This window comes from Ictalurus punctatus, chromosome 5 (genome assembly GCF_001660625.3).
Source record: "Ictalurus punctatus breed USDA103 chromosome 5, Coco_2.0, whole genome shotgun sequence".
NCBI classification, from domain to species: domain Eukaryota; kingdom Metazoa; phylum Chordata; class Actinopteri; order Siluriformes; family Ictaluridae; genus Ictalurus; species Ictalurus punctatus.
Window position 1 is genome coordinate 28,057,498 of NC_030420.2, and position 26,970 is coordinate 28,084,467.

Genomic DNA, 26,970 nt, shown 5'->3' on the forward strand with positions numbered 1-26,970 from the left:
GGGTTTTTGTGGTTCAGATGAGAAATAGCTCGTTTTTAAAGAAGTAGGAAAAAACGGGGTCTGAAAACCTTCTTCCATTCATTGAATTTATTGTTTTGTCTCTGTTATCTTAGGCATGAATTTACTAGTGGTGAAGAGGCTAATTAAAAAAAAAAAAAACGAAGGATATCACAATCCATTTACAGTTATTCATGTAAATGAGGCTTCGTTTAATTAAACATGCATACATTTGCATATTTAATCCAAAAAAAATGGAATTTTGATGTTATTAGAACTAAAACATTTTTTTTAGTGTGAAGACGCTCTCATTAGAATGAATACTGGAAAATGTTGTAATCTCATTTCTTTATTGTTTAACTGAGAAAATACTCCACACTATTTTCAGTACAAATCTGTCCTAAATCCAAAAATAATCACCATTTTGTCTGCTATAGCCTGCTAGTTAGGGATAGGTGTGAACATAAATGCGGTCATAAACATGTTTGATTCCAAATATGGGGGGAAAAAATTAGAAAAGTGAGAAAAATTTAAGTGTATATAATTACCCATAAATTGACATATAGTAAGAAACAAGCTTTACTGGGATATATGACATGATTGTGTAAAGTGGGAGGAGCTTAAAGTCTTATTCAGAGTTGGTAAGCATCAGATAATGTAGTGGTTGCGAGTGGGCAAAAACAGTGAAATAAATTTAATTTTCTTCCAAAAGTCTGTTAAGTTGTGAAAGTTGTTGTTTCTATACTTTAAAAAAATGGTTTTAACTTGTAAGAATATCTTGAATATAGGCAAAGTCAACTATTATTTCTCTTTATTAGATTGATTTTAAGCAAATATCACATTATTAAGCCTTTTTTTTTACACTCATTTTAAGGTTGAACTTGTCTTACAGATTTTGCTCATTTCAAGCATTTATTTCTAGAAAGACACAAAAGTATCTGCCAATAGAGGAAGAAATTTTTAAGCTTGAAATTAATTCATGTGTTTGGAAATGGACTTAATTAATGGACTTAACTAAAAAAGGTCAGGCGATGAACAATCAGGCTAAACTAGGCAAGGCACAAAACAGAATCAAAGGGCAGAAACAGGGTTCAAAACAGTGAAAGGTAAACACGAGAGAATCAAGGCTTGGTAAGGACAGAACACAGGGTAACCGAGCGTACACTTCGCCATGTGTGAGGGAATGGAAAGCCCTTTTAAACAGTGAATTGGATGCAGGTGTGCGTGATTAGACTGAAGGTGAGCGTGAACGTGTCAAAGTGTGAGTGTTCTGGGAATTGCGGTCTATGGCGGCCATGTTTGTAGGCCACAGTTCACATTGGGAAATGTAGTCTCTAGTCCACTTCTTTCCAGTATTTCCCTGACACACATTAATAGTACTTCAACTGGACCATGAAAAGTTTGTTATTGCCTATTTTAATTTGATCCTGGTCTGTCTTGATCTGACCCCGAAATATACAGACAAGTGACAAATTAGTGGAAAAACCAGTGGCTCTGCCATGTTCACTGTAAATCATTACAGACTTCTCCTGACTTTATCCTGTCACGAAACATCTCTCTCCTGATTGGTCTTGGAGTGGTCACTTCCACGATGGCTCCGCCCTCATCTACAGAGCACAGTAGCCAACGAATGGTTTTAATGAGAATGGAAATGATGTGAATTAAATGCTAGGGCCTTCAAGTCAGCAGATCGCAACCTAATTGAACAAATATGGGAGGTTTTGGAGTGATATGTTACACAGTGCTCCACCATCATCATCAAAACACCAACTGAGAGAATATTCATTTGGAAGAATGGTGTTCATCCTTCTGCTACAGTTAGAGAGACTTGTAGAATCTATGCCAAGGCACATTTAAGCTGTTCTGGTGGCTCATGGTGGCCCAACACCTTACTAAGACGTTTTATGTTGTTTTTTTCTTTTAATCTGTTACCTGTTTGTATGTGTATTTTTCGTTTTTGTTAAGTCTGGCAATTTGTATATGCCCTATTCTTATTAACATCTGGCGAAGATGTGTTTTTCATGTCTTTGTGCTTATCGTGAGACTTCCTAAAACTCTCAGATCAGGAGGTTTTGCAAGAGCGGCTGGTGATGCTCTTGTGAACCCTGAATAATAGTCTACCAGCCAGTATAATTAAGTCACGTCGGTCTATTAACATTACCCCCCCCCCCCCCCCCCCCCCACCCACCCCCGATTCTCAGTATGAATATTGCTTCCTGACTGATCAGGTCTTTCTTTCTATTGCATCACGGAAAGGAAATCGAGTGAAACATTTCCCTCAGTTTTATTTGAATAATCACACTCTTGTTGTGATGAATGATGTGCCCTTTAAGGCATCCCAAAAGCTCCCGAGCTTATGCCCTTTCCGCAGACAGAAGCCGAAATTCGTAAACTCTTCTTATCAGATGCGTTTGAATTCTTTCTCCGTGTTAATGCTCAAGTGGCTAACGCAATCGTGCATGCAAGACGGCAGACTACCTTACTTTGATCTCTTTCAGCTCAGAGTAGAAAGGTGGGAAGTTACCATTTTAAATATATCTTTGTAATTTATGGGCCTGTGAAATAAATTCATCACGGCTATTATTATTGTCTGTCTTAGATTTCTGTCTTATTAACCTTTTTTTTTTAAAATTATTATTATTATTATTTTATTTTTTTTAAATGTACTTAAAATGCACATTTAGAAAATGTCATAAATATCCATAGATCTAATAATGATGTGTAGAATGCGAATGTCATTGGCACTATTTTGTAATGATTATTATTTAGCATATTATGAATGTATTTCATTTTGTTTCGCTCAAGAACATAATAGAAGGAGTGCTTGACCAATGAGCTGTTGGTTTGGATGGCTCTTGGTTATGAGCAATAATGGCTAGTAAGCTCACCTTCAGGCTAGCATGAGTTAGATGTGGTAAATGGAAAGATCTTGGTTGAAGTAGAAATGCAGCACAAGAGACTTCAGTAACACTCACATTTACAATACTCTAAGTGTGTGGTAGAAAGTACTGGGTAATTATGTGTGGTAAATAGATGGTAAGTCATTTCAGCTGTATATTACAATAATATCAGTGATTTTATTGCCTTTGTCTTAACTTAGAAACCACATGATAGTTCTGCAGTTACCAATCAAAAAAGGGATAAGCATCAGATAATAGTAAGGTTTAATTAATGTTGAAATAATGCCTTTGAATTTGCAGTCTATTGAAACCTACCACATGGCTTGCTTGCTTGCTTGCTTAGAGTACAATTTCAATTTTTCAAATTGTTTATTTTTCAAAGTATGTAAATATGTCAATTATGCTTAAACATGTGGCGTTACAGTGAAGCGTCAGTGTAATGTGTGTTCACATGTCTTAAGCCTAATAGCTCGAATTTGTACAACATTTTAGTCTAATTTTCCTTGCCATGCCTTACTTACCATCTTGCAACCTAAAATAATTTCCCAGCACTTTACAGTTCGGAATTAGGGTCGCATCGGTACCGATAAGGTCTAGTGTACAATGCTGCACTAATAATTTTTTTTAAATAAACAAAAAAAAAAAGGATAGTGTGTAAGGCTGGTTGTCGTGAGCACACGGAGCATTATCAGTGATTGTAGTCGTTAACATTGAGCGCAAGGTGTTGTGAATTGTATGCAAACAAAGGTATTCAGTAACATGGAGCACATAGAGAAACTGTCGCACGTGACAGAGCACTTCCATTAAGCGAGAACTGAGCACTCTGACGCTTGCTGTTTGTTAAATATGTTGTTTAAATGCTATTAAAAACTGAGCATGAGGAATTTACTAGCAGTACACGGCAGGAACCAACATGAACAGAGCGAAATAAAGTCTTCCATGATGCCCTTGATTTAATACCAAGTAGGTTGCTCATGTCAGCACGAGTCTCGCTATCAACGAGTACCAAAAAACATGAACTTGTACTCTTTAAAAATAAATGAATAAATAAATAAAATAAAATGGTATTGATGCATCCTTATTTGGAACGAACATGAACCTGCTTAACACAAAGAACACCGAGTACTTGTAGGTCCGTAGTCCAGATTTAGTCTGGTGTTTTTCATCAATAAATATGGCCATTAACTGACAACATCTGACATTATCTTGTTTTCTCTCCACTTACTGCTTCAAACCAAAGCTCTGTAATAAATGTTAAAGCTTGAACATTTCAGTACATTTCAGTGCAGTACCAAATGTGTAGTGTAGTGTGTAAATAAAATGCTCCATAGCTGGGGTTGAGACTTTCAAAGAAAGCATTGCCACATTTTACTTCCTAGATAAGACTAAAGTGTGCTTTATACACACTGCAGCAGTGAGGTTACTGTATTTGAGCGTGCACTAGCAGATCTGACAGTGCATTCTGTTATACTAATTGGATCCTAAGCACCACTGTCCAGGGAACTGTTTTGCTCTGTTTGACATGCTATGGGCCAGCAGAGAATTAGTCAGACACTCAGGTGCATAGGCACACATACACACATACACACTGGTACACATACACACACATATACACACACAGATACACACACACACACACACACACACACACACACGATCACACAGACACATACACAGATATACACACACACACAGACACACACACAGAAGGGAGTAATCAGATCCAGATGAATCCTTGGCGAGGTGTCAGATGTATGTTACACACACCAGACATCATCCTCAGGAGTGTATAATTGAAGAGTCCTAAAAAAAAAAAAAGAGTGAGTTTATTATGACTGAGTAATTAATGCCTGAACTGCGAGTAGAGACCTTTTGGCATAAAGCCAGCGACTGTTCTTGAAAATGTGCACACCTGGTGCCGAGCCCTGGGGTTTGGACTTTAAGGCTTTAAAAATAACCAAATTAATCATGCCGCATTATTAATGCTGATATTAACCTTTATCTGTCAGGTGTGTGTGCGTGTGTGTGTGTGTGTGTGTGTGTGTGTGGGGCTGTAAGAGGTGAATGGTGCTGATGTAGATAGTGGGCTTTGTAGCCAAAGTAGTCAAAGAAGCAGGCCAAAGGATAGATATTATTTATGACCTGACTTAAGGGCTCCTTTAGGGCATCTTGCATTGAGAGTGAGAGGAGTATTGTGTAAGGCAGCTAAGCCATCCAGCGTCTCATCCTAGTGGGAGCAGTGAGACTGCCTGTCGCTTTTCCTCCGGCTACTCCTGATCAGTGATGGATGAATTCAACCAGCTCTCGCGCCATACGCTTCATCTTCAAGCAAAAGCATTTTAGAGCAGGATAGACCAGATCAAGTGCTCTCACACTGAGCTACACCGAGTAGGCTACGGTTAATACTGTTGAGTTCTTGATTCTGATTGGTCAGAAAGTTAATATTAGTGCTCACATTCATGCACGTTCTCGTTTCTCTAGTAACTGCTAATTCACCGGAAATTCTACAGCAGACGCATCATATAATAGCAACAAACAAAAAAAGGTCTTTGAGAAAACGTCATTTTTGACATAGAGTTTGTGTAAGGAATTTATTTAACGTTTTTCGACGGAGTCTCCGGTGTCAGCACCAAGCCACCAGTCAGAGGTATTGCCCTCATGGGAAAGTCTAAGGACGTAACAGGTTCCTTTGTCTTATTGCCTTCAAAAAAATTGAAGAGGCAAGAGTTTATTATCCAACACAGCATACAGGATAACAGGAACCAAGTTGTTTTACGGACATTTCACAACATTAATGTAACTATAAACGGATAAAAAACGATGGGGCATTGTAAACATTTCCATGGTGTAAAAGGAATAAAAAAGGGACGTTGTGTCGTAGTCCCGTTGTCTTTTACACAAGGAATAACACGTGACAGACCAGGCTGTTATGGGAAAATAAACCATGCGGTGGATCAAAGTGGATTTTTTTCCAATCGCCGCATGCCCCTGAGTGTGTTATTCCTCATGTACCACTTTATACCAAATTGCCATCAATTACAATTTTCTGTTTCCAATTAATCTTCTGTAATGTCCATAGAACAAGGGAGTTCCTGTTAACTCTTATGTTATAAGAGCTATAAACAGTCGTTCCCTCACCAGCCTTTTTTCTTCTCTCCCTTGAAGTTGATGACAACTGACACCGACACTGGAGACTCCTTCCATTAACAGAAAGCTTAACTATATCAATGATTATACATATTTGTTTGTTACTAACAACACATTGTTTTTTGCTTGTATCTGTATATTATTAGACTTGGATTATGTGGAGTGTCCAACCTATGAGTGGGCAGTTGCTATAGAAACAATAAAGTATTAGAATGAGTGCATTAATATAAAGCTTTCGTTTATGTTCGAGCCTTCTGTGAGTCGTGCAGTTATAGGAAATGAATCAACACCTTCTGATTTGAGAATTCAACATCGCTCTGGAATAATCCTTACGCATGCCCTATATAACGACATAGGAGTGTCAGAAAACATTTTCTAGATCTGGAAAACAAGCCATTGTTTTGTTCTTGGATTTCAGCGCATGCGTTCTCTTATGCCGGAGTCCGGATATTACAATTGATCGTATTTTCTCCCATCTTCACGAACACCCACAGAGAAACACTCTCAGCTGGTGGTAGATTGCTCTCTAGTGGTGACAAAAAAGAGTGGCTGTATAGAATGTTGTCTAAAACATTGCCCACAATGCATTGTGCTCGGAGCTTTGATAGCATCAATTATCTCCGCAGGGCGTCCGTTTCTACTCCAGCCTGAATAGTAGATATCAGATTTCATATTACTATTCAGTCTGTGTTCAGCGTAGAGCAGATTTGATTGCATTGCCATGTTTATGTGCTGGACAACGCAGCTTTTTCATTCAATCGTGCTATTTTTTGCTAAAAATAAATAAATACAGTACAGGTGATTATTACTTGGGTAATATGCGGCATAGCCGTGTTTAATTAATTTAGCATGAAGAGTCTTGATAGTATTGAGGTCATTTCTCTGTGAAAATGTGGCACCAATTAATCACAATAATGTAGATTTGCTTTTTGTGCTTTGGAAAATTGAAAAGTGTTTAACTAAAGGCATTTATTAACTGGAAAACTACATGCTAATCAAATGATTATTGAAAATGCCACATTTCAACTCTAAACTGACAAATAAAATACTCAACCTTAAAAGTAAAACTATTATACAGTATGTGGTTTGCATGTTGGCAGGGAAGTCGTATTTTCTGATTGTGTATCGAAACGTCTTTTGGGTCACGTTTTCACTCATTTAAAAAAAAAAAATCCTTTCAGCCAAAAAACAATAACAGAATTTCTGTGCATTTCCATTCAGTTGTACTACTAAATTGTTCAGGGATAAATTCAACCTCACAATGGCTAACAGGGAAAAGAAAAGTAGAGATACCAGCTATGCAGGCATTTACTAAACACATTATCTAAATGATTCGGTGTCCTGTAAGCATTTTATTGGTTGTGTGATCTCTGGTTGTAGCTTTTTTATTATTATTATTATTGCTGTGATGCCTGATGAAGGGCAGTCAGGTGGAGCTGAAACAGCTCCTGTACAGAGGACTGTTGTGATGAGATATTGTACAATGGGGTCCTGGAGCCCCACTGCTGATATCCATCCATCCATCCATCTTCTATACCGCTTAATCCTTTTCAGGGTCACGGGGAAACCTGGAGCCTATCCCAGGGAGCATTGGGCACGAGGCGGGGTACACCCTGGACAGGGTCACTGCTGATATTATCCAAGAAATTAGCTAAATATCAAGCATTGTTGTATGCAATTACAATGACATACTTATAAGAACGTAATCTTGAAGAGAAATGAGAACTCACTGTATCCTCGGCCTGTATAACCTTAGGCCACTAGCCTGCACCACAACAGCAGGCTAAAAAAACAAAAAACTTTTTTGTTCCTAATTTGCATCCACACTGCCTGGAAAAACTATTCCCATAGTGAAGTTTGACATTTTCTACTATATATATATATATATATATATATATATATATATATATATATATATATATATATATATATAGTTCTGAAGACTACAGACTTTGCTGAATCAGTTATTCCACCCAGTTATTGAATTTTATAATTCAGCAACCCCCAAAAGTGAAAAGCGAGAAAAATATCGTTTAAAGATTCCAGTTCGACTGTGTGACATTTTCAGTCAGTGTTTTGATTACAAGCTGAACTGATCAGGCTTGTGTCTATATTGGCGTTACTAGGATTGGGAGTTCGATTCCCACCTCCGCACTGTCTACGCGGAGTTTGCATGTTCTCCCTGTGCTTCAGGGGTTTCCTCCAGGGGACTATTGAGAACAATGGACCAGTAGTACATTTTTACTTTTGCGACTGTTTCTCTCATTTCTGTCACAGTTTTAAGGTTTTCCTTTGACTCGCGTTCCTGATAGTGTACTATACCTTGTCGAGTTTTCCCGTGCAAACATATTCTTCATATTATACCTACAGTATGAACTACACCATTTGAGATGCAGTAAAAATGCGGCGTCGTATCCTGAAACTGCTCTACTTTTAATTCTCAGTTCGTTTGAAATTTAAAACGGCATATGATCTGGCTGAAAGTGGTCCCAGCATCTCAGACTGACCCCCTGCAGAGGTAATTAAGGCTCTCTGAGCCTCAGGCACAGAGCATGATGGGCACTCCCATTAAAGAGTCTCCACTGGAGAGCTCTCTGTCACCAGTTGAGAGTGTTTCTCTGTGGGTGTCCGTAAAGAATGCAATAACCTGATTGCAGTATAACAGAATGCATCTAAGAAGAAAAGATCCAAACAGTGGCCTGTTTTCTATTTACAGTTTTGAGCAATTTTATTGAGATTTCTGTTTACCATGGTGTTAGATTATAGACCCTGTCTGCTATAAACTGATGTAGATGATGCTTTGGAAATGTAGTTTCAGGTCTGCTGTGTGGTCTGTCGGGATGCACTGCTCTACTGCTCTCTTGTGGTAATGAAGAGAAGTGCATCTGCTGTCCAGGTGACATGTGCGTGATGATAAAATCAGCATTGAGAAGTTTTATTCTGAAGACTGCCACAGAAGCTCAGCTGGGCAATGCCCCGTTCCACTCGAGTTGTACGTTGCTTTGGATAAAATGCTAGGATTGTTCAGGTACACCCAGTTTAAGACTCTGAAAATGAGCTCAGGATTCAGTTGGATGTTCATGGATTATTGATTATACAGACTTTTCATAAAGATAACAAGGCGGACTCAGAAATACACACACCTTGTAAAAGTATGACCTTGTGCTCAGTAGAGGCTTTATTAACTCGGCATCTCGGATATTGTATCGTGAATACTGACTGCATGTCTAAACCCTGTGCCTTCTATTACGGAAAAGAGCTAGAGATGAATGTTATGGCTTTAGCAGCTGTTAGTGCCAACAGAGCTGGAGGAAATTAGTGAAAGAGAGTGTTGTTAGATCAAGAGCTATTAAACCAGTTCAAGGGACGAAGAACTCAATGTAAACAAATCGCTTTAAGCTCAGACTTAGACTCATATACGTTCATATGAGTTCTCAGATAGACTTTTTTATTATGTCTGTATCGTGAGAAAATAAAGTCGAGATGGCTATAAAGGCTTCCATACTTTAGTGTTCGATGGAACCATTCTTTCTTAAAGTGTATTTATCAGATAATCACTCGACCGCTGTGGTGATGTGGTCAGATTATATTTAGGAGAAATATCCATAAACATGCCAGTACTGACACAGGAACCCGACACGACCAACAATCTATGGTGCTGAAGTGAGCCATGTTCACGTCATTGCACTGTAAACCGCCCAGAGGTCATATAAGTTCCAATTATCCTACACGCTAGCACTGGTACATTCCGAGGCCAAAAGAGCATCAACTCATGTCCTGCCTTCAGGTCTATCCATGCTGGTGTCTAGATAAGGCACGCATAAAACGTGAGCCTATAGAGCTAATAGAAGTCATAAGCCTCACTGTGGTGTTCATTAAGAGCTCTTCCCTGCTCAGATTAAACCCCACTTCTGATGTATCCTCGTTATTGAAGACACGATGAATTCATGTACAATCCATCATGATCCAGAATGTATAATTCGATGTTTTCGATGCCAAAAAGGCACCGGACTGCTTTTTGCACGCTAAATTGCCTGAAGTGGCAGCAGGATCGCCTCGCTGGATTGATAATGTTCTCCTTGTACGTCACTCTCGCCTGTCTTATTAGGCTCAAGGACATGGGATATAAAAGCCTTTAACAAATGGCTGTAAATCAAGTCGAGTTCCAAGAAACCGGAGTAGTGTTGCACACACACCTAGATGCACATGCAGGGCCACACACGCCCTTAAACTGGCTCCCATCTCTTCATTAAGTCCCTAATTGTTATTACTGCGCTAAAACTTGGCATCTACACTCTCTTATAGACTCTCTTGATCCTGCTTTCTCTCTCACTCACACACACACACACACACACACACACACACACACCCATCCCTTCCCTCCACCCACCTGTATTTTCTCCTGCTCTTTCTCCCACCCCCAGTCTGACTGGAAGAGACAGAGCCGTTGTCACTTGCGAGTCTGTATCCGTCTGGTCGTTCGTCACTCACAGTCCTCTCGTCAGCCAGAGATGAGTCTGCCGGTGAGCTCGGAGCTCTGTTCCCTGGAGAGGGTCGCCCGCTACCGCAGCGCCTGCATCAATGGCTCTCCATATGCCATTAACAAGCCCATTGACATCAAGGGCCGAAGAAGATGGTAAAGATGACTTCTGCAAAGTAGAGTGGCACTGAGTGGCTGCAGCGATAAATTACAGCTCACTGCTTTACTCTGGGGGTTTTTAGTAGCACGTCGTATGTATCTGAGGGTTCATTTGCATCCTGTAGAACTTCGTGTGGACTTTTGGATTTTCCAAATGTCCAGTTTTCTGGTATCGTTGCTGTGTAAGCTTTGCCTGGCGTTCTGGTGTTTTCTTCACGAGGTGGATATATCGGACCTCTCAGCTGGAAGCTCGGCTTCCCGGTCCGCTGATTTAAGACCCGCTTTGATCTGCTAGAGACGGCACGTTAATTGAAACGAGAGACGGTGTCGGTTTTCCTCACATGCCACGGAATTGTCAATAATCGTTCTCAGATCCCAGTTTAAATAAAGTGCTTGTGGTGGTATTGATTTCCAGGAGCGCTTTTCCAGCCCTGCCTCACTCAACACCGCCTTATCTCTGTCTCTGCTGCCCACGAGGGGCTGAATAGCATCTCTTCAGTGGTAATAATCATTTTTGCTCTGCTAATATTGGACCTTGTCCTTATAAAAGAGTTCTAAATGTGGGTCATGAGTTTGGTGCAATAGTGGTGTTATAATAGCGCTGTAGTCTCAAAAGCTGTTCTGTTGTTTGCATGGGAAAAAAAGGCATGGGTCAATATTGGAAAGGCACACTGAAAGACGTACCGTGTGCGCGCGTGTGTGTGCTAAAGCAACGTCCAACTGAATGCTGGGCAACAGTACATCTATCAGATATGTATCCAGTGCTACTGTTATTAAAATACACACATTACCAGTCCAGTTATTGGGCTATTTTTCAGTGGATTAATTTGAATCTGGTAGCTTTATTTGTTTGAGTTTTGACAGACGACTGAGTAGGTGCGTAATTCTGACCACACGTTACTTGTGGAATCGTATGGCGCACACGGTGGACGTTTTTCTCATCACATATATCCAGCGTAGCTCCTGTTGGTTCTGTAATCAATAATAGAAAACTGGTAGCTATTAGTCTGTAATGAAAGCGAGCATGTATTGCGCCGTCACACAGATATGAGCAGGACGTATACGCAGTATGAAGATAAGCCATACGTTACTAATGTACACCATCTGCTCTTTGTAATGTAAAGTCAGGGATGACTCGGTGTTACTTTACTTAAGTGATTAGAACTTACATTTTTTGTTGTGTTGGATTAATAATAGTGATATGCATATGATATGCCTTTTTTTTTTTTTTGCAGGGGAGAAAATGAATTCGAATGTCTTTGTGCTTAAGGTGTTAGGAAGTAGACATGACACAGCACTGGAATAATCTAGTATTAGAGCGGCAGTTATTTATGATACAGGCCCGATTGTAAAATCTCCATCCTTGATGCAAGAGTGTGATTTTTAAGCTTATTGCACGATCGCCGTGTTTTTATTCATCAGCGCTGCGCAATATACCATATGTTCATGGTTATTTCAAATCCTCCTCTGTAACACAATCGCCAGTATAATGCATTTCATTTATGAGTCTACATGAATGTGAATGAGTTGTTTTCAGGTCGAGGCTGGGATGAGCGAACACCGTGGGTGCTGTGAGAGTGTGTTTTGTTTTTTTTTGGAAATGTCAGAGGTAAGGCAGGTGAGAGATCACTGTAATTGGGGTTGATGTAGGGACAATGTGTAGACAAGTGTGAAGGAATAAGGCAAAGAGGTGACTCCGTGTCAGCGTGCACTTTTTTACTCCTTCATTCCGCTTCTGTTGGTTATTCAGTGGCTTTGTAGCGCTGATGATAATTCCTGATCTGACACAGTTATGCCTTATTATTCATTCCCAGCCGTACTGAGCTCTGGCCCCTTGTTTTCTCGCTGTACTGACTAGAGCTGGAGCTAGAGAACCTCTATTCACAATTTCTGAAGGGTGGGGGGTGTGAATGGGCAAACTGACAACAGGAATTGTAGTCTTACAATGCAAGGAATTACCTGGTGTACCATTTTAGTACTTCCTGTTCCAACGTCCCGAAGTCAATGGGTTTTTGGTTAAATGTCTGTCTGCGGTTTACACAAGCTCAGGATATGTTCACGTTTTATTCTACGATATAAAATACATCAGTAATACCCCACTCAGGATTTTGTTAAGCTTTTACGTGTCTTGAAAAAGGAGGTTGCTAACAAGTGGCTAAATGGGACTACAGAGGTTACCAGGGACATTAAACGTCATCACGCCGAACAGGAAAACTCATCTACTACAGCCTCGTTGTGTTTAAACTCGCACTCTTGCAAACTATTCCAACTCAAACTTTCCAAATTGTAGATTTATCAATTTATAGTATTTTCCAATTGCGACCGTGGTATAGTTCGTTTATAGCCTCTTTTAACTTTAGCTTTTTACTTCTGGCGAATGTATTTAAGTTTCAAAATTCATTTGTGAAGATGACGTTGATGAAAAAACGTGTAAGAATCATAAACCGTTGTTGGTCACAGAGCATATTTTCTGCAATAATCCAAAAGCCAATGGAAAACTCCTGTTGTCGAGGGAACCAGGGTGATGCTAACTTCCGGGTTAGCCTACAGAAATAAATCATTTTTTGCGGCACTCTATACCAGTGATATTCAAACCTTCTTTTTTTTTTAGTAACCGCTTTATCCTGGTCAGGGTCACGCTGAACCCGGAGCCTATCAAGGGGAAGACCGGCCGTGAGGCAGGAACACACCCTGGTCCATCGCAGAGCACCATGCACACACATATCCACACACTCATTAGCATCTAGGGGTTGTGTAGCAGAACCAGACGATAAACCAGCATGCTGGGAGGTGGAATGAATCAGGAGAAAACCCACACAGATCTGGGGAGAAACTTCTAAAAGTCCACACAGTAACCCGAGCTCCAGATTGAACATGGAAGCTGTGAGGTGGTATAGCTGTCCACTGTGCCACAGGGCAGACCCCCATTTTTGCACCACTTAATGTATATAATACAAAATATACTGTATATACATGAACCATAATGCATATACTTAAGGGCAAATCTCTCTCAACAAAAACTCATATAGATCCATATTTTTTACAAATATTTTAGTTGTTCTCGTTGTTTCTGAACGGAATGTGTTTTTCACTTTCCAACACTTGCTAACAGAAATTTCTTCATGACTGTAACAGATCTGTTGTGCATGTGCTTTCCAACTGTTACCTGCATCTCTAGTAAATGCAGAAATAACGCTGCGTAAGTCCATTTCCATTCATTCATCTTCAGTAACTGGTTTATCCTGGTCAGCGTCGCAATGGATCCGGCACCTAATCCCAGGAATACTGGTCATGAGGCAGGAATACACCCTGGATAGATGCTGATCTATCTCATCAATACGCCTATTTTATATATTTAAAAGCCTCTACGAGTAATAATCTGTGTTCCGTTGCACGCCCACCCCACAGTTTGAATACCACTATATACTATATTATTTCTCAAAGTAATGCGCAGTGCAGGACGCAGTGTGTGAAATTCTTTTATTAGGCTGACGGCAGTCATATAATCTTCTGTCAGTCAAATACGTTTGTGGGTGCAGTTACCTCAGAATTATTATTATCCTACTGCTTTATTTTAATGCTGAGTATTTTCACAATTACCATAATGTGACTCCGGTTGTGCCAGTTTGTAATGGCTGAAGTTCCAATGTCTTCATTTTGAAACCGGATTGCGTAAAAACAACAGTGGCAAAATAGATAATCTTCTGTTTTGCTATCACGTGTAAATTGTTACGAATTAAAGAATATTTGAAGAGCTTTTAAAAGAAAATGTGTATAGTAAGGGTTTTAATTTACTAGTTAATAATCAGTGGTCAGTATGAAGAAGCGTATCCCGTTATGTAAGTAGGTCCTGCAGCTTAATGGTCAGGCCTTCATGTTCTCCATAGACACACTGCTAGTTAATGGGGAAAGAAAGAAGTATGAAAATGATGAGATGCACATCTATTTGATTATGGGAGAGAACCACTCCTAGCTAGGAAGATACAGTGTTGGAAATGTACAGCTCTCTTTTTTTTTTCTTTTTTTTCCTCTTTTTTTTCTTATTTGTGGGCTTTATTTTTTCCCCCGAAGTGAGGTGGAAATCCATGAGTCAAATCACTGGGAGGAATATACCTGCATTCTGCTGGTGAGACTAAAGTAGCTTTAGTTGTCTTCTCCTGGGGTCGTATGAGTGCAGTTCAGTTCTGTACTATCTGTACTGTACCTGCGCTAATCCCAGTTTAATGGCTTGGTTCAAGCTCACACAGGTTCAACAAGTATCTTCCAGAGGTGAACACGGTGTCCTGATAAACCAGGTCCCTGTCTAACCTTTACGCTGATTGAAGCGTCTCTTTTTCACTTTTCAGCTCCGGCTCCTGTTTCATATTCTAATCCACCAGGAACATTAGATCAGGCAGCGAGTCATTTGCCTGGTACCTGGTTCTGGTTGATGAGCACGTCAGGAAAACTACCATGTAGTGTAGTGGTAGTCAGTTTTTCTGCTTCTGTTGCCGTGCGCTGGCCTTCTGACCCTTGTACCAGTCATACATTGCAAATATATCATTCTAAATGTGCTGTGTTTGTGGGTAATTTGCAAGTTGCAATGATGTCATTTCCCACCTCAGCATGTTCGATGTGCGAAGTGAGGGAAAAAAAACATGGACGTCTCTTTCAGACTATGCTCCATCAGATCGCGTAAAGCTCATAAAAAGTTACTTTAACCGCATTTTTACAGTAATATGGGCCTGAGTGGCTACTGGTTGTATTTTATGCTGTGGTGAACTTGAAACATTCATGCAGCACAGCAAATTGCAGAAATTGCAGCAGAGCAACAACAGCCCAGAATAGCAACATTTGCAACAAGCTAGCTGGGTAACATCAGTGATAACTCTAATGCTGATGATTACCTTCTCAAAACATTTTTTTTTTTAAATGTCACAGCTGGCACTACTGAAAATTACTCCCCAAGTTCTAATTCAAGAATTCAGCAGCCGTGTGGTACAAATCGTAAATGATAAATAGGAGGTTTAGTAATTGAAACACGTTCTCACGGTATAAAGCATCATAGCTGATCAACTAGGGCAGGGTAATATGACTGTATAATATTCATGTTGCGATAAATAGGGTCACAAATACTGTATTTTTAAAATAACAATTACAAACTCATTTAAAGAGCTGATTTAATGTTGAAAGTTTGTACTGAATATTTAAAATGGTCAAATGTTAAAGGTGCAGTAGGTAAGAGTTCCACTAGAGGTCAAATAGAATTCGCATGCTAACTAGAGTTAGCATTAGCAAGGACCGTCATGGCATCACTTGGACATTCAACCGCTTAAAGCCAGGTTACAACTCTATAAACATGCAACTTCGTCTATAATATGACTGACACGAGGCCAATTCAAATACAAACAAACGTTCTGGACCGAAAGGCAGGTTTTCCAAACTGTTTTCTTTTTTCAGCTACGTTATACAGTTGTTCTTATTAAATGGGGAAAATGCGCATATCTTATGTAGCTTCTGAAGGGCAGTACTAAGTGGAGAAAGTCAGATCTTTAAACAAAATAAGAACAATTTACAATGAGCGTCTTGTGTACATCTCTTAATGTATCGTGTTGCCTTCTCGAGCATCAGTGAACGTTTGCACCTTTTATAATAGTTGTGTAAGAGTCCCTCGGTATGAAAAGATGGATCTCAACATCATATAGTCACTGTTGGAAAGGGGTCAAATATGTAGAATATGCTGGAAAAATGAAGAATGTGCAGGACCTGGAGGATTTTTCTGAAAAACAGTGGGCAGTTTAACTGCGCAGGACAAACAAGGGACTCGTGAACAACTCTGACAACACATAAACACAGTCGTTGATCATCCAGGTAACAGCACGCAGTATTAAGAATCAAGAGTATGTAAACTTTTGAACTGATTAGTTTGTGTAAATTCAGTTATTATCGTACATGTGGATTATATTTAAACATCTGTTATGTGAAATCGCTTATTCAGGGCCACACTAAATAAACAACAAAATGCAATCTTTTATGATCCCTTTTATTATTATTATTATTTAACTCTTAACACGTTGCAGATTCTACAAGGCGTCTGTAAACTTACGACCCCGACTGCAGTTTTTCAGTTGTTTGTTGTTTTTTTTAAATGCATCACTGCAATCTTTCTGGTAGTTTGTTAGCAAACCTACATATCATAATATCGTGCATTATAGAAATGTCTTCAAATATCGCTCCATGAAGCGTTTGTCATTTCCCCCACCCTTATTTTTAAACACTACAGCTCATTCATTCATCATTAGTAATCACTTTATCCTGGCCTGAGCCGCTCTGGATCTTCTCAACATCTCTACCTTTAATTACGTTACACCACTGTTCACCGTTTTATATCATAATGTCCATTCTATTGATTTGTATTAGTCTAGAGATCCTTTTTCCGCACCAGACACAAATGAAATCAGCTGTAGATTATAAAGGCTTTTCAATTTTCAGTGCCCTTGATTCGGGAGTCTTTTAATTCTGATGTATTTTCAACCACGTACCCAACTGTTAATGATGCATGTGCTGTACATGGAGATCATAGTCATACAGTGTCACTTTGGAACAAAAAGCAAGTGCAGTCAGGATAGGGACTGTTCACTCTTCCTGCTGCTTATTCAATGTGTTGATGTAAGAGTTGAGATGGGAAAGCCCACACTGTTCTTAGACTAGGCTAGACCAAATAAGGACACTGGGATTTGATGGGATTATAGAGAGAGAGGTCAGGGGATAGTGACGTGCATGGCTCTGTCACACAAACATGGAGTTAAGTCAGAGGATTTCAGTGCAGTGCAGGTAACAGAAGCTCAGGCAGTCTGTCTCTGCTAGCCTGATGGCAACTAGCTCTAAATATGAGCTCTCCTAAAGGCAAGAAGAGGAAACGCTACTTTAAGTCTCACAGGTACGTCTGCCTATGTCACCCGTTTACATACCGCAGTATATATGTTTGTGTGTCTGTTTGTCAAACAGGTATTTGAGTTGAATTCTCTGTGAGGAGATTTATGTATGGAATTTGAAAGCACAAAAAAATTGATACAAAATAAAGGCTTCATACTTGCAAATGTCGGAGTCTAAGTCAAATCCTTTGAGAATTTTCCTAAAGGATTTTAAGTTTTGAGTGGTTTTTTTTTTTTTTTTTAAATATATATATTCCTTTTCCTTTACAATGTCATGCTTTGTTGTTGGGAAGCTATTTCTTCTTTTAAACACAAGAGGGCAATATGACATGGCAGCATTCAGATCGTTGCTTTTTAAAAGCTGTTTGTTGATTTCACAGTGTTTTGCAGATTCCTATTGGCATTGTGGGAATTTTCTGGGTCATACACAGCATTTAATGTATAAAGAGTGGTGTGCAGTCTTATCTGAACAGGGTCAGTATGGCTGCAGGTTTTCACTTCAGCCTAACAGGAGTGTACGTTTAGCTGCACATTATAGTTCTACAGTAGCACCGTTTTTTTTCAGGATCGAGTGGAAGTGTTAGATTTGGATGTCGATGGAGTCGATGAAGTGGATGCTTCACCTGTTTTTAGGGAGAAAAATGCAGCAGGACAGATGGACTTGAGTTCTTATGCACATTAGAATGAAATAATCAGTTAAAATGGAAATCTGTTCTGCTGACCTTTAGTAACCAGACATGAGATTTTTTTTTTCCTTTTTTTTTTCCTGATTTTCTTATAAACATAATGAAATCATTTAGTCAGTTGTGAGAAGTAGCTTGTTTATTACGGTGACATTATCACCATCTACTCATAAAACTGGCTCGTAAGAAATGAGACAGGAAGTCATTAAAATAATACTTTTGCATTATATTCTTGTTCTAAGAGGGGGTTTATGGGTTCAACTTTTGGATCAATCTTTGGAAACACAACAGCAGTAGCAAATTTTAAATCTAGAGCTGTTCCACCCACATCAGTGTGGGCCTGGCACAATGGTTTTTATGGTTTAAATCGGACCATAAAAGAAGTAATAGTCAACTAAAGACCAAGATCAGTGTTCCCAGGATAGACTCCGGATCCACCAGGATCCTGACCAGGATAAAACGTTTACTTAAATTAAATGAACGAACGATCACACACACACAAATCGTCTGCTTTTTTTCCCTCCGTGGTGTATCTGTGTGATCATTTTTCATGCTGTATTCGCATTACACACATTATTGCTTAATTCAGATTTTCAGGTTTTGGGGGGGGTTTTTTGTCCTTGATCTTGTGTTGTGTTTGCATCTGTCATTACCATGAACAGACTTACTGAAATGACTTACTAGTTAAGACTTACTGAACTTAACTGAAATGACTCCACAAATACCACATGCTCGATATATATGTATATTAAAACCAATAAACTTGTATTGACAGTTACAATTGAAATTTTTTACAGTTGACATGCTGCTAACACAGGATAATTACAACAATAATCTTTATTTATACAACACAGGGTTAATCTGATTTAAAGAAAAAATCAGGTTTGTGTCATGTTTAGACAAGAGATTAATTATGTACGCCTTCAATCAGAGGCTTTGTTTACACAGCAGGGCAAATCGGAATTATTTCTTCAATACCATTATACCACAGCACTGCTGAATTGGTCAGATGGTGTTGTATAGTTTTCTATAACAGCAGCCCTGATAATAGTTCAATAGAATATAATAATAGAATATATTGTTGTTTTCTGTAGTCACAGCTCACACAGGGACTTGTATGGCAGGCATGCCAAATAACAGATTTGAAAAACCTGTGCAATTGTTTATGGAGGTGTTTATTTAACATTTATGGAGGAGCCTCCAGTGTCCGTTTGAACAGTTTTCCATTCCTCAATGTTTGTGCTTTCTCAGTAACATGACAACTAAGTGGGAGGGAACAACTGTTTATAGCTGTTATAATGTAAGAGATAGTAACAGGAACGAACTTGTTTTGCTGCTGTTCCACAACAGTAAGTGTAGATATAATTAGATAGAAATACATTTTAATAATGAAGTATTGAGATCGTTGTGAAATTGCTGTGGTGTAAGAGGAATAAAACACATTGGGATTGATGTTATTGGAAAATAATCAAGTTCAGGGTGATAATAGTAACTTAGTAACTGATAATAAGTGTGTTTTTGTTAACTTACTTTTTACAGCATAAATGACTAGTGATTAAATTCACTTTGTTTGGACTGTATTCGCATTTGCTTGCGTCTTTTGCTGGTTTTCATAGTAACAAAGATGCTGAATGGTGCTGAGCTAAAGTTAACTAAATACGAGCTTGAGGTTTCACAATGGATTATGGTTTACAGTAAAGTCAACAGCTACAAAAGCTGGAGAGATACATTTTTTGCCGTTGTCACATCATGCCTTAATGCTGGTTTATGTCCATGCTGTTTTGGTCAGAAAAGAATGGACATAAATATGTATGAAAAAATCACCAAATCTGATTTAACTAGACTGTCCAGAAATCCAAATAAGAAATCTGTTTTGAATTGATTGGAAATGTTTAGTTGTTTGTGTATTTGCAATTGTCACTGCTCAAAGCAAATACTGCAAAAGTTTGAGCTGCATTTCTGACCCTGTTGTAGCTGCAGCTCTTTAAGTTATTCTACTGGAATTTCTTGTATTTCTGTCACCCGAGAGGAGCTCAGGGGTCCTGCTGCACACGTGCCCTGCTTGTGGTACTACAGCGCATTACTACAACCACAGAACAACAGTCTGCACTGCAGTCCTCTGGGAGACCGAGGGAGAAAGACAGAAGGAAGGGCAGGAGGAAGGGTGGGAGAGAGTGAGAGAGACCGGAGGTGGGAGAGAGAGACGGAAGGAAGGGCGGGAGAGAAAGCCTGGAGGTGGGAGAGAGAAAGACAGAAGGAAGGGCAGGAATGAGTAAGAAAGACCTGAAGTGGGAGAGAGAGAGACAGGAGGAAGGGTTGAGGAGAGTGACAGACAGAAGGAAGGAATAAGGCAGGAGTGAAAGAGAGAGACTGGAGGTGGGAGAGAGACAGACAGAAGGAATAAGGCAGGAATGAGAGAGAAAGGGGGAGAAACAGACTGAAGGAAGGGCAGGAGAGAGAGACTGGAGGTGGGAGAGAAACAGACTGAAGGAAGGGCAGGAGAGAGAGACCGGAGGTTGGAGAGAGACCGAGAGAAGGAAGGGCAGGAGAGAGAGACCCGAGGTGGTAGAGAGACAGACAGAAGGAATAAGGCAGAAGCGCGAGTGAGAGAGAGAGAGAGTGAGAGACCCGAGGCTGGAGAAAGACAGACTAAAGGAAGGGCAGGAGAGAGAGACTGGAGGTGGGAGAGAGACAGACTGAAGGAAGGACAGGAGAGTTGGGAAAGAGAGAGTTGGAGGGAGGGCGTGAGAGCAGATTGGACAGGTTCTCACACACAGTAGTAACACGGGGCGGAGAGAAAACACAGTACTTCAATGAGGAGAGGGTGGTAGGTCGGAGTGTGTGTGAACAGAGGAGCGTGTGGGAGTGCAGCGAGTTGGAAACACGTGAAGACGGCCCCACACGCCGCGTTTGCTTTAGAGACGGTGCGACCGGAGACGTTCAGCCACCATGAGTATTGTTATGAAGCCCCGTTCGCGCTCCACCAGCTCACTGAAATGCACAGAAGGGTAAACCTTTTGCTTGACGTTAGGTGCTTTTTGCCTTGCTAATGGATTATTTCTCCCTCTGCTGTCTCAGCATGTTGCTTCTTGCCCTTTTCTTAGCTCCACGCTCCTTTAACCAGCTGTCTAAATATCCTCGTGTTCTAACTGCCTTTTTCCTCTGGTTTCATTCCTTATACCGAAACATATACCTTTTTCCTGAGATTTATCCTCACATTCCTGGCATTGTCAGGCCCCCCCTTGCTCTCACATGCTCTATCTCACTGTCACACTCTCTCACACACACTGCCTTTTGGCTGCTTCCTGAGTGTCGAGTGTCATATTTGCTAGTTTTATAGGCAAACTGTGGAATTAACAGTCAATTCGCTCTCTAGTTAATTAACTCTGTGCCATGCGGTTAATTGCGGTTAAGTGCTCGGCTGCTCCTGATGTTTTATGCGTGTTGTGGGTTCAGCGGTGGTCTGCGCTGTGTTTTTGTCATCACTCCCGGTGTGTGAGATGTTTCTGTGTTAGCACACTGAGACTGCCGAGCGCTGTTTACATGTTGGAGGGCAGATAGCTCGGCCTCTTTTCTCCTGCCCCATCTTGTTCCTTATCTTCTCTATGCTTATTATAGACTCGGAGGGAGTGTTTGTTGGCATAGCGGAGTTTATCTTTTGTGATTACTGTCGTGTCTGAATGAATTGTTATTCACTTAGGCTTGAGATAACAGGTATATAAAGGTATTGTGCTGCTATGGAAAAGCATAGTTGTTATGCTCTTTTTGTTATGGACATCCAAGTATGTGTTTTTATTCAATGTTTGCCGATGGATGGACGGTTATGTCAGCGTGGATGTGTTCATGTATAAGGACAATTTGTGTGGAACAGAGCATACTGCTTCTGGAATGTTTCTTTCAGCTATGTAAACTTTGGGTGGGATTAATTTGCAGTGTGTTTGGGGAAGTGTGTGTGTGTGTGTGTCAATCAAGATAAGTCAACTCTGCAATATCTGCACATTTTCCGCATATCTGGGTCATCACAATGCACATTCAACCAAAGTCCTCTTCGATTTACATGCGACGAACGTGAGTACAGCTAAAAGGGCTCCTTTACCATCGGCTATCACTGTGAAAGACCGTGCAAAACAGTTTCATGCAATTGCAATTGCACCAATTCAAATAGTTTTCTGCTAGGAAAAAAAAAAAAGCACAAAAAACTTTAGATTTTTTAAAAGTTGCAGCAAAATCAAGCATTTATGACCGCAGCAATCACAAAAAATAAAAAAAAAATAAAAAAACTCGTTTTTTTTTTCCGGAATCCAGTCCGGACTGATGTGCTACAGTGATTATTATGTCAGTCAAAAACAATATACCTGCATAAGTTGTCTCTAAATAAATGCCAAATCAGTATCGTTATTGTCCCATTCGGCTGTATTCGGAGTCAGTGAATTAAGACCAAAAGTTACTTCAGTATTTACTTTTGGAAAGTTACACATATACAGAGTCGGTTTCGCACACACTTAAGTAGATCTTTTAGGCTCCCCAATCAGATCATGTAAATCACTTGCACCACACCTCAGTGGTTGCCAGATGTTTCTTGAGTAGAAGAAACACAAACAAGTTTATCTACAGCATCTAGACCAGCACATTTAAACGCAAGCATTTGCCTTTAAGCCAGAGTAAATCAAGGATAGAAAATGCAGACCGAAGAAGGAATTGTTTTCTTCGCGGCCAAATGCAGTACCATGTGACAAAAAAGGAGGAGACCATTTCAAAATGAAAGATAAAAAAACACAGAACGGGATTATAGCAAGCACTGAAATAAACACTTAATAGGAGGGTAGTATATGGTCAGTATATTGCCACATGAATATTCCTAGTTGTAATTATCACATTGATCACTGTAAAGCTTGCCTTGTAACTCTGAATCTGAAAACAGCTGTTTGAACAGTGTAAAACTCTGTAGTTACGTCTGAGGTTTCATGCTTTATTAAGTCCTCACTACACATGCGTAACTCAACTGTGAATATGGCCATTTAATAATAAGACATAGTGAGGTGAAATAGTTTGTCCAAAAGCTTTCAGAATCAGTCAGGGTCAATTTTTTTTCTTTTTTTTTAATGGCTAGTAAAGTCTAAAGCCAGGCTACTGTAAGTTGCAAGTGTTTTCATGAGTAGTGAGTGAATGTCAGTAGTTTCTGTCACAAGTCTCTAAGTGCGCTGCTATTCATGCTTTTATTGCGACATGTTTTTGCTATTGTCCTGCCTCTACTTGTGACTTTAGATCTTGAATAATATATACCCCCATGTTCCTGTGTCAAGTTGTGAAAACTTGTTAAGTATTTAACTGTGTTTATCTGCATTGTTTCCCTGTTTACGATTTCCGGTTTTCCAACTCTTGCTTGTGTTCTGTTTTAACAATGATTATTGGTTTGCTTCAAGTAAAGAAGCTACTGATTTTACACACTTGTGTCCTGCCTCTAAGATAAAGGTATCTGTGTGCTAGGATATGGACAAAAACATGCTGTGTTTATTTATTTATTTATTTATTTATGTATTTATTTATTTATTTATTCATTCATTTTGGAAGGCAATATTTGAGTGGAAAAGTGATTAGCGCCTTGCTTCTATTTTACACAAAATATTATGTACGCATAAGTAAATAGCTGCTGCTGAAAGGGTTAAGCCGTTCGTGCGTTTGAGCTGTGATGTTGATTGGGTTTTTCCTAAAAGGATGTGACCAGCCCATTTCCTCCTGGAAGGTATTAAGTTACTAGACTCTAAGAAAATTGCCCTGAGATTTGTATCAGAAAAATAGGAGATTTCTTTGTTAAACAACATCAGATACAGAATCTTGTGCTATAAAAGTTTTCTGGGTGAACGTACATCTTTTTAACCACTTTTGTCAAAAAAAAAAAGTAAAATGTGGATGGATCCTGGAACAAGACAACCATCCAAAATATAAGGCAAAGTCAACATTAACTAGGGTTTAAAAAATGGTTTGGTTATGATCCAATTGGATTTTTTTTTTTTAATGACATCTAGCAAACTTCTAAGAGAGATATCAGTCATGTATAATGTGGCGTAAATATTACAACCAAGGAATTTGAGAAATCTTGGATTTGTTAAAATTATTAGAGAATAGTTATATCACATTCAGAAAAGGAAATACAAACGTTTGATGTTTTTGTAATAAAGTAAATGTCTTGATATAGATGTCATTTCATTTTTATTTTGTCCTAAAGGTGTGTAAACTTTTGCGCTCAGCTGAATACATGTCTATGTTGTCCATAAGTAAGCGGGTTGTATTTGGAAGTAGAGTTTCACGGCATGTAAATATAGCTTTTCAGGTTTAAAACATAACCCAGAGTAGTATGTGGACGGGGTAAAGAAGAGGGATCAGTGATTGGTCATTGCTGGGAACGCTGGTTTTTCAGCATCTGTCAAGCGTGCAGAAAGAAACTTTCTGAAGATAAGTTGTCTCTAGGTTCTAGCCTCGAGTCAACAAAATTTGCCAAATCAAATAGTGATGTCATTTGTTTGCATTAGTGGGCTTGTCTTGACAATTTTACTAGAACAGGATATGGCGGTGTTGTAAAAGTAAAACGTGTGTTCAGACAGGAAACTTAAAGTGCACCTAATATGGTTTTTCAAATATTAATTTCATGTAGTGTATTAGAGCTGTTTGTAAATGTAAAACAGGCAGCAAAGTTTCAAAAATCTAAGCGCAAGACAAACTGAGTTATTGACTCCCAAAAGAAGGAACCGATTCTGAACAGCTGATACGAGTCGTTAGTAATTCCAGACTTACTTCCTGTACAAACCTACGTAGGTTTGTGACAAAAAGCCCCGCCTCTGATCTTCATCGGCTGCTCTCTGACAGACTGAGCTGAAAGTCGTTATGGTAGTGGGTGTTTCCTTTTTGAAACCACGCTGACAGCGGTAGACCAATCACAACAGATTGGGACATCTGACCAATCAGAGCAGAGTATGCTCTCTGATAGGACGTGTTTAGAATGAATCCTTTAGAACGGATCATTGAACAAGTCATTTTTGACACTGTGGAGGAAAAAAGGTAATGCTGCAGTTTAAATTATGAGCACATTAAAGTGTTTTTTTTTTACCTTGAGTGTATGTAAATCCCTGTTTTGAGAGCTTTAAAACAAAATTAAGCACACTTCGAAACCATAATAGGTGCGCAGTTAAGTTTGTTTACAGTCAAATACAAAGTTGCATTCCAGGGCAAAATGACCTCTTTTACATCAGCCTCATTTATTTTAACTGGCATTTTGTGTTATCTGTAATGCAACAGCTTGAACTCTGTTACAAATGTGCGAGTCTCTTAGAGCCATTGTTCTCAATGTGGGGTCCCAGAAGCCACAGGGGTACATGTAGACAAGACAGGAGTTTGCCTTAAGAACCTTTATCAAAGTTATTATGTCTATGAATAATGTCGACTGGAATTTAATGACAATTTGAATAAAAATATTTGGAAAGTTCAGGAATTAACAAAACTCTTTGGCTTCAATGAATAGTCAAGAATTATTGTATACACTTAAATAATATGCATAATATTTTGAATAGTTTCTTTCTATACTAAAGGGGTTTATGAATTATTTTATAGTTAAGAGTTTCCTGACTATAACAACTGTAAGAACCTCTGTCTGCTACAGTCTCTCTGGCATTATGCTCTCTACTACAGTCTCTCTGGCATTATGCTCTCTGCTACAGTCTCTCTGGCATTATGCTGTCTGCTACAGGCTCTCTGGCATTATGCTGTCTGCTACAGGCTCTCTGGCATTATGCTCTCTGCTACAGTCTCTCTGGCATTATGCTCTCTGCTACAGGCTCTCTGGCATTTTCTTTGCTGTTAATTCTACTCCAGATCTGCGGTAGGTCAGGGTCACGCTGCACTGTAACCAATTAAAGAAGACATTTCACTTGGTGTGCACTGCTATCAGGGTACAGCGCTTTCAAGGTGAAGACACTGAAAGAACAAACAGTGCCATGTTTTAATCCAGTCAGTTTATATTCATGAATCTGTAACATAACCCAGATTGAGGCATGCAGTAATCCTTGTTTGAGGAACATAGGGAGGTCATCACTTCATGCTCACTTGTCAGTGATGAAGTGCAGTAAAGTGGAGAGAAGGGAAAGGAGACCGAGATAGAGAGATGGTACAACGCGTTACTTTCTCCTCTTGCGCATTCTGCCCTAGGTCAAAGTTCCAGTTATTCGTTTTAATGGTCACGTGCTGTTTTATGTGGAGAAGCTGCAAATGATCTGAGATCATTCTGGGTTCAGTGCTGCTCCTCAGAAACGGTTGCTTGATTTGTGTGTTAGTGAAGGCATGAAGGTTTTGGGCTGATGTTAGATCAATGTTTCGGTTTAGATTGCTTAAAGGTGAAAAGTAAAGAATGAAACATGATGAACAGGGTGGTGTGCTGCACTACAACCCCAAAGTTGATTTTTCTAATAATAGCATGAGCTGAAGTGTGTTGTTCCCCTTATATAACAGCAATTTGTAAAGGATTACCACTTTTTTATTTATTAAAGAACAATGCGTCAAACTTTGTTTCTAATTACAGTTACGATTAATGTTGTGAAACGTCCACAAAACAAGTTAGTTCCTGTTATCAATTACATACACAAGCTATAAACAGTTGTTCAGGAAATGCACATCCCAAGCTAACAATTAAGAAAAGCTAA

General features: G+C 39.4%; 1 protein-coding gene across 7 annotated transcripts in view; it reads left to right on the forward strand.

Moving 5' to 3' along the window:
- The window catches only part of pde4d (phosphodiesterase 4D, cAMP-specific), a 200,669-nt gene that overhangs the window by 139,791 nt on the left and 33,908 nt on the right, over positions 1-26,970 (forward strand). The window contains exon 1 of one of the 7 annotated variants that reach the window (XM_047155698.2): positions 10,438-10,680. The exons of 5 other annotated variants lie outside the window; for them this stretch is intronic. In XM_047155698.2, the coding sequence (XP_047011654.1) occupies positions 10,556-10,680 (125 nt within the window). In that variant the 5' untranslated portion in view covers positions 10,438-10,555. Of the gene's footprint in view, positions 1-10,437; positions 10,681-20,497; positions 21,289-26,970 lie in introns of those variants that run through there. One more of the 7 variants, XM_017467929.3, reaches the window with a different exon arrangement.